The sequence below is a fragment of the Oryzias latipes genome, chromosome 16 (assembly GCF_053564925.1).
Source record: "Oryzias latipes strain Hd-rR chromosome 16, Olatipes_Hd-rR_3.1".
NCBI lineage: Eukaryota > Metazoa > Chordata > Actinopteri > Beloniformes > Adrianichthyidae > Oryzias > Oryzias latipes.
The window spans coordinates 23,776,949-23,789,872 of record NC_136252.1 but is presented as its reverse complement, the minus strand read 5'-3'; the positions used below and the strand labels follow the sequence as shown (position 1 = coordinate 23,789,872).

Genomic DNA, 12,924 nt, shown 5'->3' with positions numbered 1-12,924 from the left:
GATTGTTAGCTGGAACCAGCAGAAGAGATCACATCACTCCTGTGTTAGTTTCGCTCCATTGGCTCCCAGTTGATTCTAGAATTGAGTTCAAAATCCTCCTGCTAACCTATACTACCCCATCCTATATCAAATACCTCCTAGTGCTTTACCATCCAAATAGAACACTTCGTTTCCAAAATGCAGGACTGCTTGTGGTTCCTAGAATTTGTAAAAGCACAGTTGGAGGTAGAGCATTTAGCCACCAAGCCCATGTTTTATGGAATAAACTCCCAGCTCATGTAAGACAGGCAGACACGGTTTCTACATTCAAAGTTAGGCTCAAAACATTCCTCTTTGGACAGGCTTATTGTCAGAGTAGTTAGTAATCAGATACTGTTTACCTTTCTGTTAATTTGTTTAAATTAAACTTAACAATAACAATAAAGTTGTTAGTAGGCTGCTAGAAGTTTGAAGCTGGGGAAACTATGGTGCACTGAGGTTCTTTCCTTTATTCTTGTCTACTTCTACTCTCCTTCTCTCATTTATTCTTGATCATTATTTATCATTTAGTTCTCCATGCCTCTGTTTGGTGCAGTGCGATTCATGTACTGTCCCTCTTTCCCTCTCCCCTGTGCTTCCAGATTCCAGTTGGCCCCTCCGTGCTCCTGTTCCTGACCTCATCCTTGGCTCGTCTCTCCTCCTGCACTTGGCTGTGGATCCTGCCTCCGGCTCATCTCGTGCCCCCAGCCGTCCCCCAACTCCATCTTGGATGAAGATCATATGCTGGACTTTAAATATGTAGTTGTAGAGTTAGATAAATTAATTCTTCTCTAAGAGTTCTGGTACATCGCCTGTCCGTCCTGGGGAGGATCCCTCCTTCATGTGGGCATCCCTGAGGTTTCTTCGTTTTTTCTGGAATCCGTTTTTTAAGGAGGTTTTCCTTACCGCGAAGGGGGGTCTAAGGGCAGGGATGCCAGTTTAGTTTGTTTAAAGTTTTAGTATTTTCCTGTTGGATTCTATGCATTTATGATCCTTTCTGATTGTATTTTTACCTTACTATTACCAGCACGAAGCCCACTGAGACGACTGTTGTTGTAAATTCGGGCTATATAAATAAAATTGAATTTGTATAAAATGTTAAATAATATTTAAATCTGTGATAATGTTGTTACAAATGTTAAGAGAAATGAGGATTCAATTAAAACAATAGATTACCTAATATTTAGTTGCCACGTAATAAAGTAGTTTAGATTAAATTAGTTCAAATATGCAAAATTCTATATTCTTTTCTTTTTAAAACAGGTTTAATAATTGTCTCCACTGAGATACGTTCCGGCAGGCCCATGACCCCGAAAGTCATGGGCCTGGAGCCCAGCCGGAGCCTAACCCATTCATTTGTGGGCAAAGGCAGGGTACACCCTGGACAGGTCGCCAGTCTGTCGCACGGTCTGAGATGAGTTCATCTGGAAAACACAATATTCGTTTGAAAGACAAATTTCAGTTAAAGCCCTGTGAATTTGAAAAGGTCAATACCTCCAATCAGTGCAAATTAATTGTAAGGAGAGAGAAAAAAAAAGTGGTATTTCTAGCTGTTTCTTTTTCTTCACGACTCAAATAACATGGAAAGATGACACGAGAGACAGAAAAAAAAGGTGATTGTTTGGTGCGTAAAGGTAGAAAAGACAACACACAGTAACAATAATGTTATATTAACTATTGTTTTATATAAAATTTAAATATAACCGATTATATCACTATATCTAAATTAATATAAGATATATAATAGAATTGAAATACTAAAAGATAGAGACAAATCTGATGGTACTGATACTAGAATAAGGTTTTTATAATTTACAGGATGCTGATACATGAAATTAAAGTGTAAAACTGAAACTATACTATCTAAACACTACTTACCCTTTATCTCAATGTTCAATCTATATGAAATCATATAAATAACCTTTGTTATTCCTGCAATTCAGTGATTAAGTGCCAACATTTTTTGGTGAACAAGGATGCAAAACTAAGACACAGTTCCAGCTTTTTGACATAATTTAATGTTTTCATGATTTATTGTGAACTTTTGAAATGTTTGTTGCCTCACTGCTCTTAAAAAAAAAGAAGAGTCTGACAAATGTAAACTTTTATGCACAATCAGACAGTACCGATTGGACACAAAGCTAAAGACACACAGGATAGGATCTTGATGTAGCAGCAGCATCAGCATCCCTCAGAGTATATCACATCTTACTCTCTGTGAAGATAACAAGATTGAATAAGACCCTAATGGAGTGCTCCTACTTAATGGAGACAGCGGCAACACACTTGGGGGCGGGGGTGGAGTGTGTTCAAAATTTTTTTTATCCGAACAGGAAATATTCTTACTGCTTGACCACCTTGGGAGATGGATTTCAAAACAGATCCATCCGTATCAGCCTTGAATTAGCCGAACCTTTTTGATCTAAATGCATAAGAAAAAGTAGAGTTTGATGGAGCCTAGCAGGCTGACTTCATTCACAGTGTCTGTTGGTCCAGAAAGGCAGGTTTTAATTATGCATAAGTCATAAAATAAACAGATCAGACTGATTCTATTTTTTAAACATGTTTGTTGATATACCTTTAAGTTTTCACATCTAAAAACGTCCAGTCTGATTACATTCTAGGTCTCTGCTTTCTAGGAAAAAAATACTTTCCTTAATATTGTAGACAGAAAATGGGCTGATTCCCTCCTGAAAGGCTTCCACTTTAATCCACACATGATGGGCAAACCTGTTATTTGAGGTTAGACTGATCTAAGGGACATGTCCTAAGTCTTCCTCCTGCCTCTGCCCTCTGCAGGAGGAGGAAGCACATGTGTCTGAAAATCAAGCTTCTGCTGCAGGATCCCTGTGAGGATGAACTCTGAAGTGACGATGGGGAGGGACGCAGACACAGCGGGGCCACACAGCTGCCAGTCCTCCTCACAGGAAATCACTACAGTCTGAGGCTGAGAATCGGTAAAAGGACATTAGAAAATCGAAGTTCAGGTGAAAAAGAGAGCAACAGTTTAGGAAGAAATCCACATGTACCTTATGGGACGTTGGCATCTTTGGTAGAAAAGTGGCTCCACTGGAGGAAATGATGTCTTTCATGTGAGGTGGCTCTGGCTTCACAGACTTTGTCACATGGATCTTGTATCCCTGAGTTAGAGCACAGGACATAGCGATCAGCTTCAGCCCTTACTCACACTGTGAAAGATCAATACACGGTTCTGGGAGCAGCGTTTGGTCAGGTGCGCTTCCTAATTTTAGCCTGGAATCGTCAGTACATGTTGCATCAAGCTATCTATTTACAGCTTTGATGAAACAGCAAACTGAGGAAATGTGAGAGGATAAACCTAATGAGAACATATCGAGCAAATGGGAAATGATGTTCCAATAGACACAATCTGACAGCAGACAAGGCTCTGCTTGGGCTCGCCTGAGGGATCCGGAAAAATCTGCTGTAAGCTAAACGTGATCACCCCCCACCTCAGCTCCAGCAGTGATCGCTAAATGAAAAGCCTTTCTCTGTGTAGCGGCGACACTGATCCTTATGCAAAAAGAAAGCTAAAAATTGAAGTAAACAGAATGAGCGAGTACCTCTAAGAGAGACTGACGGCCTGCTGCCTTCAGCGACTCCTCCAGACTGAAGCTGAACTTCGTCTCCTGATCGGGATCCTTCACAAGAAAAGGAGCCGGAGAAAGGAACGTTCCAGCTTTTCCACTCTGAAACAGAGCAAACCATCAGCCCCTTTTCCTGCTTTCTAAAGGGTCCTGTTCTGTTTCTGTGCTCCTCTTTGCATTCTTGCCTTCTCTAGCCATTCTGTGGTGACGACAGGAACACCTTTGGCTAAGGCGCACAAGAACTTGACCGTCCTTCGGACTTTATCCGTCACCAGACAGTTCATGTCTGCCACGCCTTTGGCCATGCTGCCCCCTAGACGAGCAAGCACCCGCTCCCCAGCTTCATCCACCACCCCTGTGAACAGCACCTGAGGAAGAGAGGCGTCACATCACACCGGCAGGATCTACAGACGTGTCGACCTGTGAGAAAGATTTATGCTGAAATATAGTCAGTGGGAAAAAACTGAGTACCGGTATATCACTCGTCACTGCAGCTATGGCCTGCTATTCTGTCTGTTTGTTTTTTCATCAAAAAAGCTTCAACACATCAAGAAAAACCCCACTGATGATATAAAGGGTGATGTCATTAGAACTCAAGCTTATTTAAAACATTAAAACCATTTTGTTTTAAAAGGGTTAGAGCTCCTTTTTTATACAATCAAAATAAAGTTTTATATCTCCTGAAATCAAATTTTATGAAATGCTATACTCTGTTTATTTCTTCTGAGATTTAATAAAATGCAATTAAATCCCTCCACAAAGTCCTACATTTTTATGCATCAATCTTCATTTAAGCAGATATACACTGTGCAAAGGGATCCTTTTATTGATTTAAAAGCCGGCCTACCATTTTTAGTTTGAATGAAAGATTAGCCATTATACATTTATAAAGAAAATGCAGCAGACACCAAATAATCCTGACTAACTCTTTCTCTACGAGTTCGCCTCCCACACTCTCAGACGGAGGACAGACCTTATAGGCCTGGCTTCCAGCTCGCCGTCGTTCACCTATCGCGGGGGAGCCAGACGAGGAGCGGGGAGTCTTTGCCAGAGTGGGGGAGTCTGCAGACGCTTGCCGCTTTCGGGAGGGACGACTTTTGGGAGTCTGGGGCTGCTCAAGCTGAGCAAAATAGAAGAAAACATAAATAAAATCAGAGATCAACACAAAAATGCAGTGGAAACATTTATCAGAAGCTAAACGGCACAATAGGTGATAAACTGTGGGTGGGGGGAGGAGGGAGCTGACCTCACAACCACTTAATTAATTATGGCATTAATGGTGGAGTAGGGCAGGTTGGAGCACTCCTGTTGAGGGAGTGGACTTTTCCTGCACTTGATGTTGATGGTAGTGCATTTTAATGACTGGAAATGCTGAGTCAGAACAAAATGCACTTCGTCCTTGGACCAAGGTAAAAGCCCGTCTTTCCAAGAACACAAGCTCTTTATTTAACCGCTCAGTGTTCATTCTGTGATTGATCAGGTTCTATTGGAACTAAATAGACTACCATGACATTTTTACAGAGTGATTTAGACGTGGAGTGCACTGTTTTACCTGTGATGTTCCCACATTTTCTGATGCCGTTTGGTCTTCCAGAACCTCTTTCTTGTTTCCTTGAGTCGCTGATCTTCGACCTCCAGCTCTCCTCTTGCTGGTTTCCACTCCCACCTCTTCAGCACCTTGTCCTTCAAGCAAAGCTTCTTTTGCATTTTTCTTCACAGGAGGGCAGGATGCTCTTCCAGTTCTCCTCACCTGGTCAATGGCAGGAATCACTTCAGGAATTTTGTCCTTCCCTCTTCCTGCACGTATTTCAGTTTTTTTAGCTTCAACATTCCCTTTGGAAACTTTTGGAGGTTGCTCTTCAGCATTCACCTCCAATTCACTTTTCCGTCCTTTTCTTTTGTTTCTGACCTCATTGACATCAGTGATTGCAGGAGGTTCTGGCTTCTCCAAAGTTTCAGTCTTTGCCGTTTTTTTACCTCTGCCTCTGACATTTCTTTTAGGTTCGGGTGATTTTTCAAGGATAGTTTCTTCTTGCTCTGATTGCCTTTCATGGTTTAAGACTGCAGGCTCTAGTTCACTAGTATTGGCTTGTTGCTGCCCCCTACTGGTACCAGCTGGTGGGGCGCCTGTTCCATCTACATCACCCTCCTGGAGAAGCTCTCTCGAGGATTCCTGGGCTTTGCTGCGTCTGCTGCTCCTCTTGTTCATGGTAGAAGCTGTGATTTCTGGTTCAGGCTCTGTTCTCCTTCCTTTCCCTCGCTGCCTACCTCCTCTTCCTCTGTTTACAGAACTCACACTGGACCTCTCATAGTTGATGGAGCTGGAGGGGTCTAAACTGGAATGGGGCTGCTCTGTCTGCCTCGCAGCTGCTGTGATCCTTCGGCTGCTTCTGTTTCCCACAGCAGCTGCCTCCCGGCTTCCTTTTGCCCCCCTCCCTCGGCCTCTTCCTTTGCCCTCTTGGCTGACCAGACTTGAAATGGACTTATCTGAGCAGACAGAGTTGGAGGAGTTTGAGCGGGATCTGGTTCTCCGTGCAGGGAAGTCGTCGTTGTTTGATAGAGTTGAGTCTTGGTTCGTTGCGAGAGTTTTTCTAGCTGCCCTGCGACCTCTGGGAGGAACTTTAAGTTCGGCTCCTTCATCTCTACTCTCCTTTTCTTGATTGGTTTTATTTCTTTTAGTTGTTGCTTGATGTTCCTGCACTTCATCCTTCTTCTCAATTTCCTCTTGAGGTTCTATCTCTGCCATCTCCACAGGTTTTTGTCTGTCCTTTTCTAGTTTAAGTCTCTCTGCACCTTCATCCTTAATTTCCTCTTTTTTCTCCTCCTGATGCTTCTCCGTCTTCTCCCGTTCCATTTCCATGTCACATGTCTCCCTCTTCTCCTTTTCAGTCTCTTCTTTTCTGAGCCCTGTAGCATCAATTTCCTCTTGTAGTTTCTTCTGCTCTGCACTCTTTCTTTGCTGCTCTTCATCCTCATCTTCCTCCTGCCTCACAGTTTTTCTTCCTCTCATCTGCTCAGCATGCTTCTCCTCTTCCTCAGTTTTGCAGTCACTAGATTTAACTCTTCCTCTTTCCTCTGTGGTACCCGTAGGGATTTGGTTTTCCATCGTTGTCTGTCTTACAGGACTAAGTAATACATCTGCATCTTCTTTTTCTCTTAATACTGACTTAATTCCTTCTTTATCCAGGACTTTGTCTCCATAAGTTACTAACGTTAAAGGAGCTTTAACCTCAGAGTCTTCCTGATCATCCTCTACATGAAGCTGCTTTGTTTCCCCCCCCCTTTGGCCTGAAATTGAGCTCTGATCAGCCCAAGCTGCCTCTTCACTCATCACCATGGGCTGAGTTTCAACAGCAGCGGCCTCAGACGCCGGCAGGGACTGGGATTCGTCTTCAATCTGGAGAGGTTTTGCTTTTCTTCTTCGCAGTCCTGGCATAAAGTCTTCATCGCCATCCTCACCTGTAGCAGCCGACTGGGTCTCAGAAGAGTTGGCGAGCTGCTGTGTTTCTTCTTCTTCAATATGAAGCTGCTTTGCTTTCCGTTTTCGAAGAATGGGCGCTGATACCTCATCATCACTTCCCTGGTCTAACTCAGTCCCTGCTGACAAAGAGTGGATGGCAGCAGCTTGAAAACTAACGAGTGACTGAGTGCTCTCCTCCTCCGGCTGCAGCGGATTTTCTTTCTGTTTTCGAAAGCAGGAAATAGAGTCTTCTTTGTTGCTTAGCTCGCCGTCATGTTCCTCCAAGGGCTGAGTTTCAACAGCGGGGGATTCATCAAATTGCAGAGGTTTCGCTTTTCTTCTTCGCAGTCCTGGTGCAGAGTCTGCATCATCATCATCCTCATTTACAGAATATAGCTGGGTCTCAGCACTTGATGAAACTTCAATGTTTGTGAGTCTGTGTGTTTCATCGTTGTCAGCATGCTGCTGCTGTGCTTCACTTGTTTGAGCACAAATCCTAAAACCTTCACCACTTTCATGATCGTCACATAAATCCAACTGCAGATTGTCATCCGCAGCCAAAGGCTGAGTTTCAGACAGTGATAATGAGGAAGAATATGGAGGAGTTGTCTGATGGGGTGTTTCTCGTCTTTTCAGCAGACCTGGGAGCAGCACCTCTTCTTCGCTCTCCTCGTACTCACTAGCACACATGGGCTGAGTTTCAGCTATAGGCGGAGATTCAGTGAGATGCTCCTGAGGGCAAGCATTTTCCACTCTCCTCGCCTTTTCATTTCCTGCAGCTTCTCGTGCAGAGTAAGCCAGTTTAGTTGTTTCCAAACTCGTCTCTGTCACAGAGAAGGGCACTAACTGAGTTTCAGCCTCTGCAACATTAGATAAAGCAGCTCCAACATCTCCATCTGAAATGTAAGCCTGTGTTGCCTCAAAAGCTACATCTGTTTTTTCAGGCACTTCTGAGCACTGAACAGGCTCCTCCTCTTCTCCATAGACCTGTGTGGCCTCCATGTTTGACTCATCACCTGCGTAAACTCTCCCTGCAGCAGCACCAGCTGCATACACCTGGGTGTCTTCCAGATGTGGGGCTCCTTCTGTGAAGACAAAAGCTTGGGTGCTTTCCATGGTCCCAGCTGTGCCCTGACATTGCAGATGGCTGCTGTCAGACAGTCCAAGCTGGAAGGAGTCTCCTTTGCTGGAGCGCTCATCTGTTTTGCTAGTAGAAGACTGAGCGTCCCCTGTCTGAAAGGCAAAGAACTGGGTCTCAGCTACTTCCAGGTCTTCATCCTCCTGGCTGTCTGAGCAGGGTGACAGAGCAAAAGGCCTCACAGCAGAAGATGCAACAGCTGAAAGGACAAACAGAGCAAAATAAGGCGTATTTTAATCATGACATTATCAGCAGTTTTAGAAAATGTCTGGACCAGAACACTTCATCTTTCATTACTTATTTTTTTTTTAAACACAGTCGGCTACAGTTTTGGTTTTATCACTTGAACTACCAAAGTACTTTGCTGAATTTCCTGAAGTTTCTTGCTAATGTTGCGTTCAAAATCTGATCAGACTGTGACTTCCAGCCTCTCGTTTACTTTAATCCGAGGTTGTTTTTCCCCCACAAATATTTCTGGAAATTTTTTAGTTTTTTTTAAACTTTATTTACTTCTTAATGCACCAGAAAGGGGCTTGTAAAAACATTCATTCAGTCCTTTTATTTGTTCCTTTCGTGAAAATTGTTGAATGCCTAATATGTTAACATGATTTTTTGTACAATTGTACATTTTCACGAATGGAAAGGAGCAGAAGTGAGGAATACAATTCTTATAGTTGTCTTTTAAACATTGCATAATTTTAACATTTCTAACACCATCACCTGTGCTCAGATTTCACCAAATACAGTTCAAATAAACCCATGTTTTAGTAAATACATTTCATTCTTTTAGCCCTTACACTCCTAACATTCCATTAAACAGTCAAGTTTGTACAATCTAATTTGTTTTATTTAAATTGAATAATATTTTGACAACCTTTAAACAGATTTACTTAACATGAGTCTTAAACATGAGTCTCAAGTACATCTTCAACTGAGAAACTGACATCTATTTAAAGTTATATCTATTTTAGTTATTTGCTTTTGTCATAGTTTCTCCATTTTACTTATGTTTAAAGTTTCTTTAACTTTAGTTGAAATATGATGACATAGAGCTGTTTCAGTGCATAAAGCATTACTATGCTTTGTTAGTTTGCCAAAATCATGAAATGGCAAATATGCAAATAATTGTTCTTTTGTTTACTATCTAAAATTCTAATGATCAATAAAAATGACATTTTTTCAGACAACACTGGTCCGTTTCTGTTTAAATGATGTTAACACGAAGACGTACCATCTAGATGTAAACTAAATACGTCTGTTTATCTGCAGACTGACAGATTACCTGATATTTGGACAGGAGTGGAGCAGTTGTGCAGAAGAGGAAGCTGCAGCCCTGGGGTATTTTCTCTCTGCAGACCTGGAATGGGGTTCTCTTTTCCATCACTACTGTCTGCTCCAAGGTCATTCGGTATGACTCCTTTCCCCGCATTTGACATGCTGCTTTCATCGACATCTGTGTCTGCATCCGAATCTGACTGAGGAGCTGCCTTCGTACCCGGTTCTTTGGATGCTGATGGGTTTGTGACAGCACCAGATGCCATTGCAGAAGTTTCTTCAACATCTGTGTCGCTGTCTGACAGCATATCCAAATGAGTTCCTGCGTCTGCGGCAGAGCATGCTGACGTTTCAGTGACACCGGAGTTAAAAACAGCTTCTTTATCTGCAGGGTCTGTCTTTACACAGAGGCTGTGAGGGGCAGATTCAAGCTTTATATTTGGTGGGGAGTATTTGCCGTTTGTTTCACACCCCTCCTCTTCATCAACATCTGTGTCACTGTCCAAGTGGAAATCTCTGGCCTCAGCCAAAAAGTCAGAGTTGGCTGTGTTTGTGGTCTGAAACGTTGCAGCGGCAGTTTCTGACACAGCATCGTCGACATCAGTGTCACTGTCCATGGTGACTCCCTCAGGACGAATAACTGAGGGAGCCAGTGGGGGCTTGGAAGAATCACTAAAGGAGGAGTCGGTACCAGGACCCTTAGTGGGAGCCCCTTGATCTTCATCGACATCTGTATCACTCTCCATGTAAAACAAATCTGTGTTTGGTGGCTGACCAACTTCTTGGTTTCCATTTGAGCATTGGGGTTCTTTTGATGAAACCTCTTCCTCCACATCACTGTCCATGTTAAAAGCAGGGAAAGCATCTCTGGAGAGTCCAGGTGCAGATACAGGCTGTTCAGCGTCTCCCTCCACACTGCTATCATGCATCACATTTTGTTTATCATCCTCAAAAGTGGTCCCAAAGCTTTCCAAAATTCCAGGTGACCTTTTTGTCTCCGGCTGCTGTCGGCTGTCGCGTCTACCTGCAGTGGAGGAGGACGGTGTGCTGGAACTTTCATCTTCACTGTCAAACAAAGGGAAAAGCACTAAAACCACTGCAGCTGACACAAGTCCATCAGTCAATTCACGTGCGTGCAACACTTTACCTTTCAGGGACGATCCTGCTTGCAGGGCTTAAAAATGTTGTAGAGTTGAAACTCAACTTGTGAGAGTCAGAATCAGATGCTGAAAATATAACAAAGAAAATATAATAAGAAATAAATCAGACATTGTGTAAGGTATTTTAACACAACTTCCACATACCCAAATGTGTCCATTTTCTGTGTCCTCCCTTCTCTTTTTCACCATCTGAATCTGAATCAGATTCTGGTACCAAAGTCCCTTCTGGCTGAGTTGGAGTTTGCTCAAAAGAAAGACAAGTACCTCCGACAGGAGTCTTCCCAAATGACACCCTTGTGTTTGCACCTCCATTGACACAGTCCTTGTTACCAGTGCTTGAGGTGCCCCCCTTTCCCCCTGAAGCATCGTGTAGTGTAGTCTTCACTTTGGATTTTCTGCTCTCTGGGGTCCTCGTGTCATTCTGAGAAGAGGCTGAGTCTGCAGAACAGCTAACATACTGACATGGGATGTCAGCTACCACCAAGCTGTCGCCTTCGGTGAGAGCATAACGTACATGGGGGGTCAGCTTCAAGTGACCTTTACGGGTCCCATTCATGCTCCCAAGGTCCCAAACCAAAACTTCCACGTCGAATTCGCCCCGGCAACCTTTCCTCCGGTAGGCCGAGATAGAAATGGTGGCATGTTGTTTGGACACTGAGGGGGCGGCCAAAGGCACAGTGCAGGTGTTGTGATCACGTCCCAAAATATTATCTCCCAAAGTGAGGGGCAACTCTGTGTGGAGTATAACACTGATTATAATATTTATCCAGGCTGATTTACTAAGATTAATGTTAAAATAGAAATGATAAAAGTAGCAGTTTTCTACTCACCAGCCTCGGGGATGTGTGGATTTTTCAAGATGCACAGTTTGGCCAGTAGTCGCTCTTCCTCACTTTGTTTCTCCTCCTTTCCTTCATCATCTGACTCCAATATCGAGTCACAGATTGCCTGAGTAGCATCCATTCCTAAAAACGGATCGCGGCCTCGCTTATATCTGTGCAAGCAAACGGCAAAAGGTGGCTGTAGCTAAAACAGGGTAGCTTACTGCCCAACTGCACGAAGCTAATGTTAGCTAACGATGCTAACGAATAAACCCTATTCTGAACTTAAGGCTGCGTTTCCTTTACATTTTTAGTTGACTCTAAAAGACGGGTTTGCTTTTTCTTTATACGAGTTCAAGCAACGTTCCGATCAACCCCTTTGTAAAACTTTGAATAAGCTTGAAAATGGACATTTCTGTTGGCTTCACACAGCAATCATACTTCCGGAAAAAATACAAAAAAAATGTTAACTCCAACTTTTATTTGAAATGAAAATTCCCTCTATAAGAAACTAGCAAGTTTAAACTGTAAAAGCAGGCTGACATGCATGTAAAAAAAAGTACATTTCGAGAGACAGTTATCTAAATCTGGTGCGGGAACATTTAGTCACAGCGGTTGGGCCGTTTTACGTATTTTTAAATATGTATCATAATACTTAAAACTGACTTTCTTAAATAGTTTCCTTTTTTAATAAAGATTGTGTTTAATACGTACCTCTCCGTGCTTTTCTTTAAAATCCTAAACAAAACTATCTCACAACATGCTATGGATAGCCACGCCCAAAAGAGGTTGTTAAGTGCTGAAGGCGGTTGGCTAATTCAACTGTCACTCAAATTGAGCTGTGTTTTCATTGGATAATTTTGCACTTCCTAGTAAGAAGATCTATGATTGGATAATATGTTCACCTATCTTGTTGTTTATACATATATTTTGGCGCCACACGTGTGTGTGTGACGAAGCCGTTCGTTTTCTGGCTTCATCGTCAAAGTTTAAAATATTTAGTACTAATAAAAATAAAATAAAGACTAGGACGCACAACGAATTGACATTGTTTTACTAACAGTATATGAATGTTTTTAACCTAATAAGTTTTATTAATCAGTGCAGCCCAATTTTGATGGGTTTAATTGCCCTTTTTTGACTGCACTTTCTGTCATGTTAAAGCAAAAATCCTAGATTATGTAAACGTCAATGCTTATTCTCTGTCATGCTGGCTTCTTATCCCAAAAGATTCCATAAAAGTATTTGTGAAGTGTGTGTTTTAAGTCTTTAGGTGGAATATTTAATCAAATCTACCCTGAAACATAGAGTTCTGTAAGAAAGCTCAATCTAAATGTTTTTCTCCTTTTAACTGTAATATTGTGCTTGTGGAATTATGTGCTTTCATGGCTGTATATTACGCAGAAATGCATGCGTTTTCATACATACATGTTTTCTAGCATTATTC

General features: G+C 42.4%; 1 protein-coding gene across 2 annotated transcripts; it reads right to left on the bottom strand.

Moving 5' to 3' along the window:
- Positions 1–2,013: 2,013 nt before the first annotated feature.
- Positions 2,014–12,333, bottom strand: mdc1 (mediator of DNA damage checkpoint 1). Of its 2 annotated transcripts, none has more exons than XM_020710586.3 (11): positions 12,192–12,333; positions 11,487–11,650; positions 10,801–11,388; positions 10,644–10,722; positions 9,504–10,561; positions 5,176–8,420; positions 4,597–4,743; positions 3,809–3,991; positions 3,600–3,725; positions 3,048–3,158; positions 2,014–2,965 (listed from the first exon to the last, which is right to left on the bottom strand). In XM_020710586.3, the coding sequence occupies exons 2-11, from the start codon at positions 11,617–11,619 to the stop codon at positions 2,786–2,788; spliced, it is 5,850 nt and encodes a 1,949-aa protein (XP_020566245.2). In that variant the 5' UTR covers positions 11,620–11,650; positions 12,192–12,333; the 3' UTR covers positions 2,014–2,785. The 2 variants fall into 2 exon arrangements, with proteins under 2 accessions (XP_020566245.2, XP_078789666.1); XM_078933540.1 differs by having other exon boundaries at positions 11,487–11,621; positions 12,192–12,316.
- Positions 12,334–12,924: the final 591 nt, after the last annotated feature.

Excerpts from the sequence above, each read along its gene's own strand:
- mdc1 (XM_020710586.3), bottom strand. The coding sequence starts at position 11,619 with ATGGATGCTACTCAGGCAATCTGTGACTCGATATTGGAGTCAGATGAT. Across the intron at positions 11,389-11,486 it reads TCCACACATCCCCGAGGCTG|AGTTGCCCCTCACTTTGGGA; the intron begins GTGAGTAGAAAA and ends TACTCCACACAG. Across the intron at positions 3,159-3,599 it reads GCCGTCAGTCTCTCTTAGAG|GGATACAAGATCCATGTGAC; the intron begins GTACTCGCTCAT and ends GCTCTAACTCAG.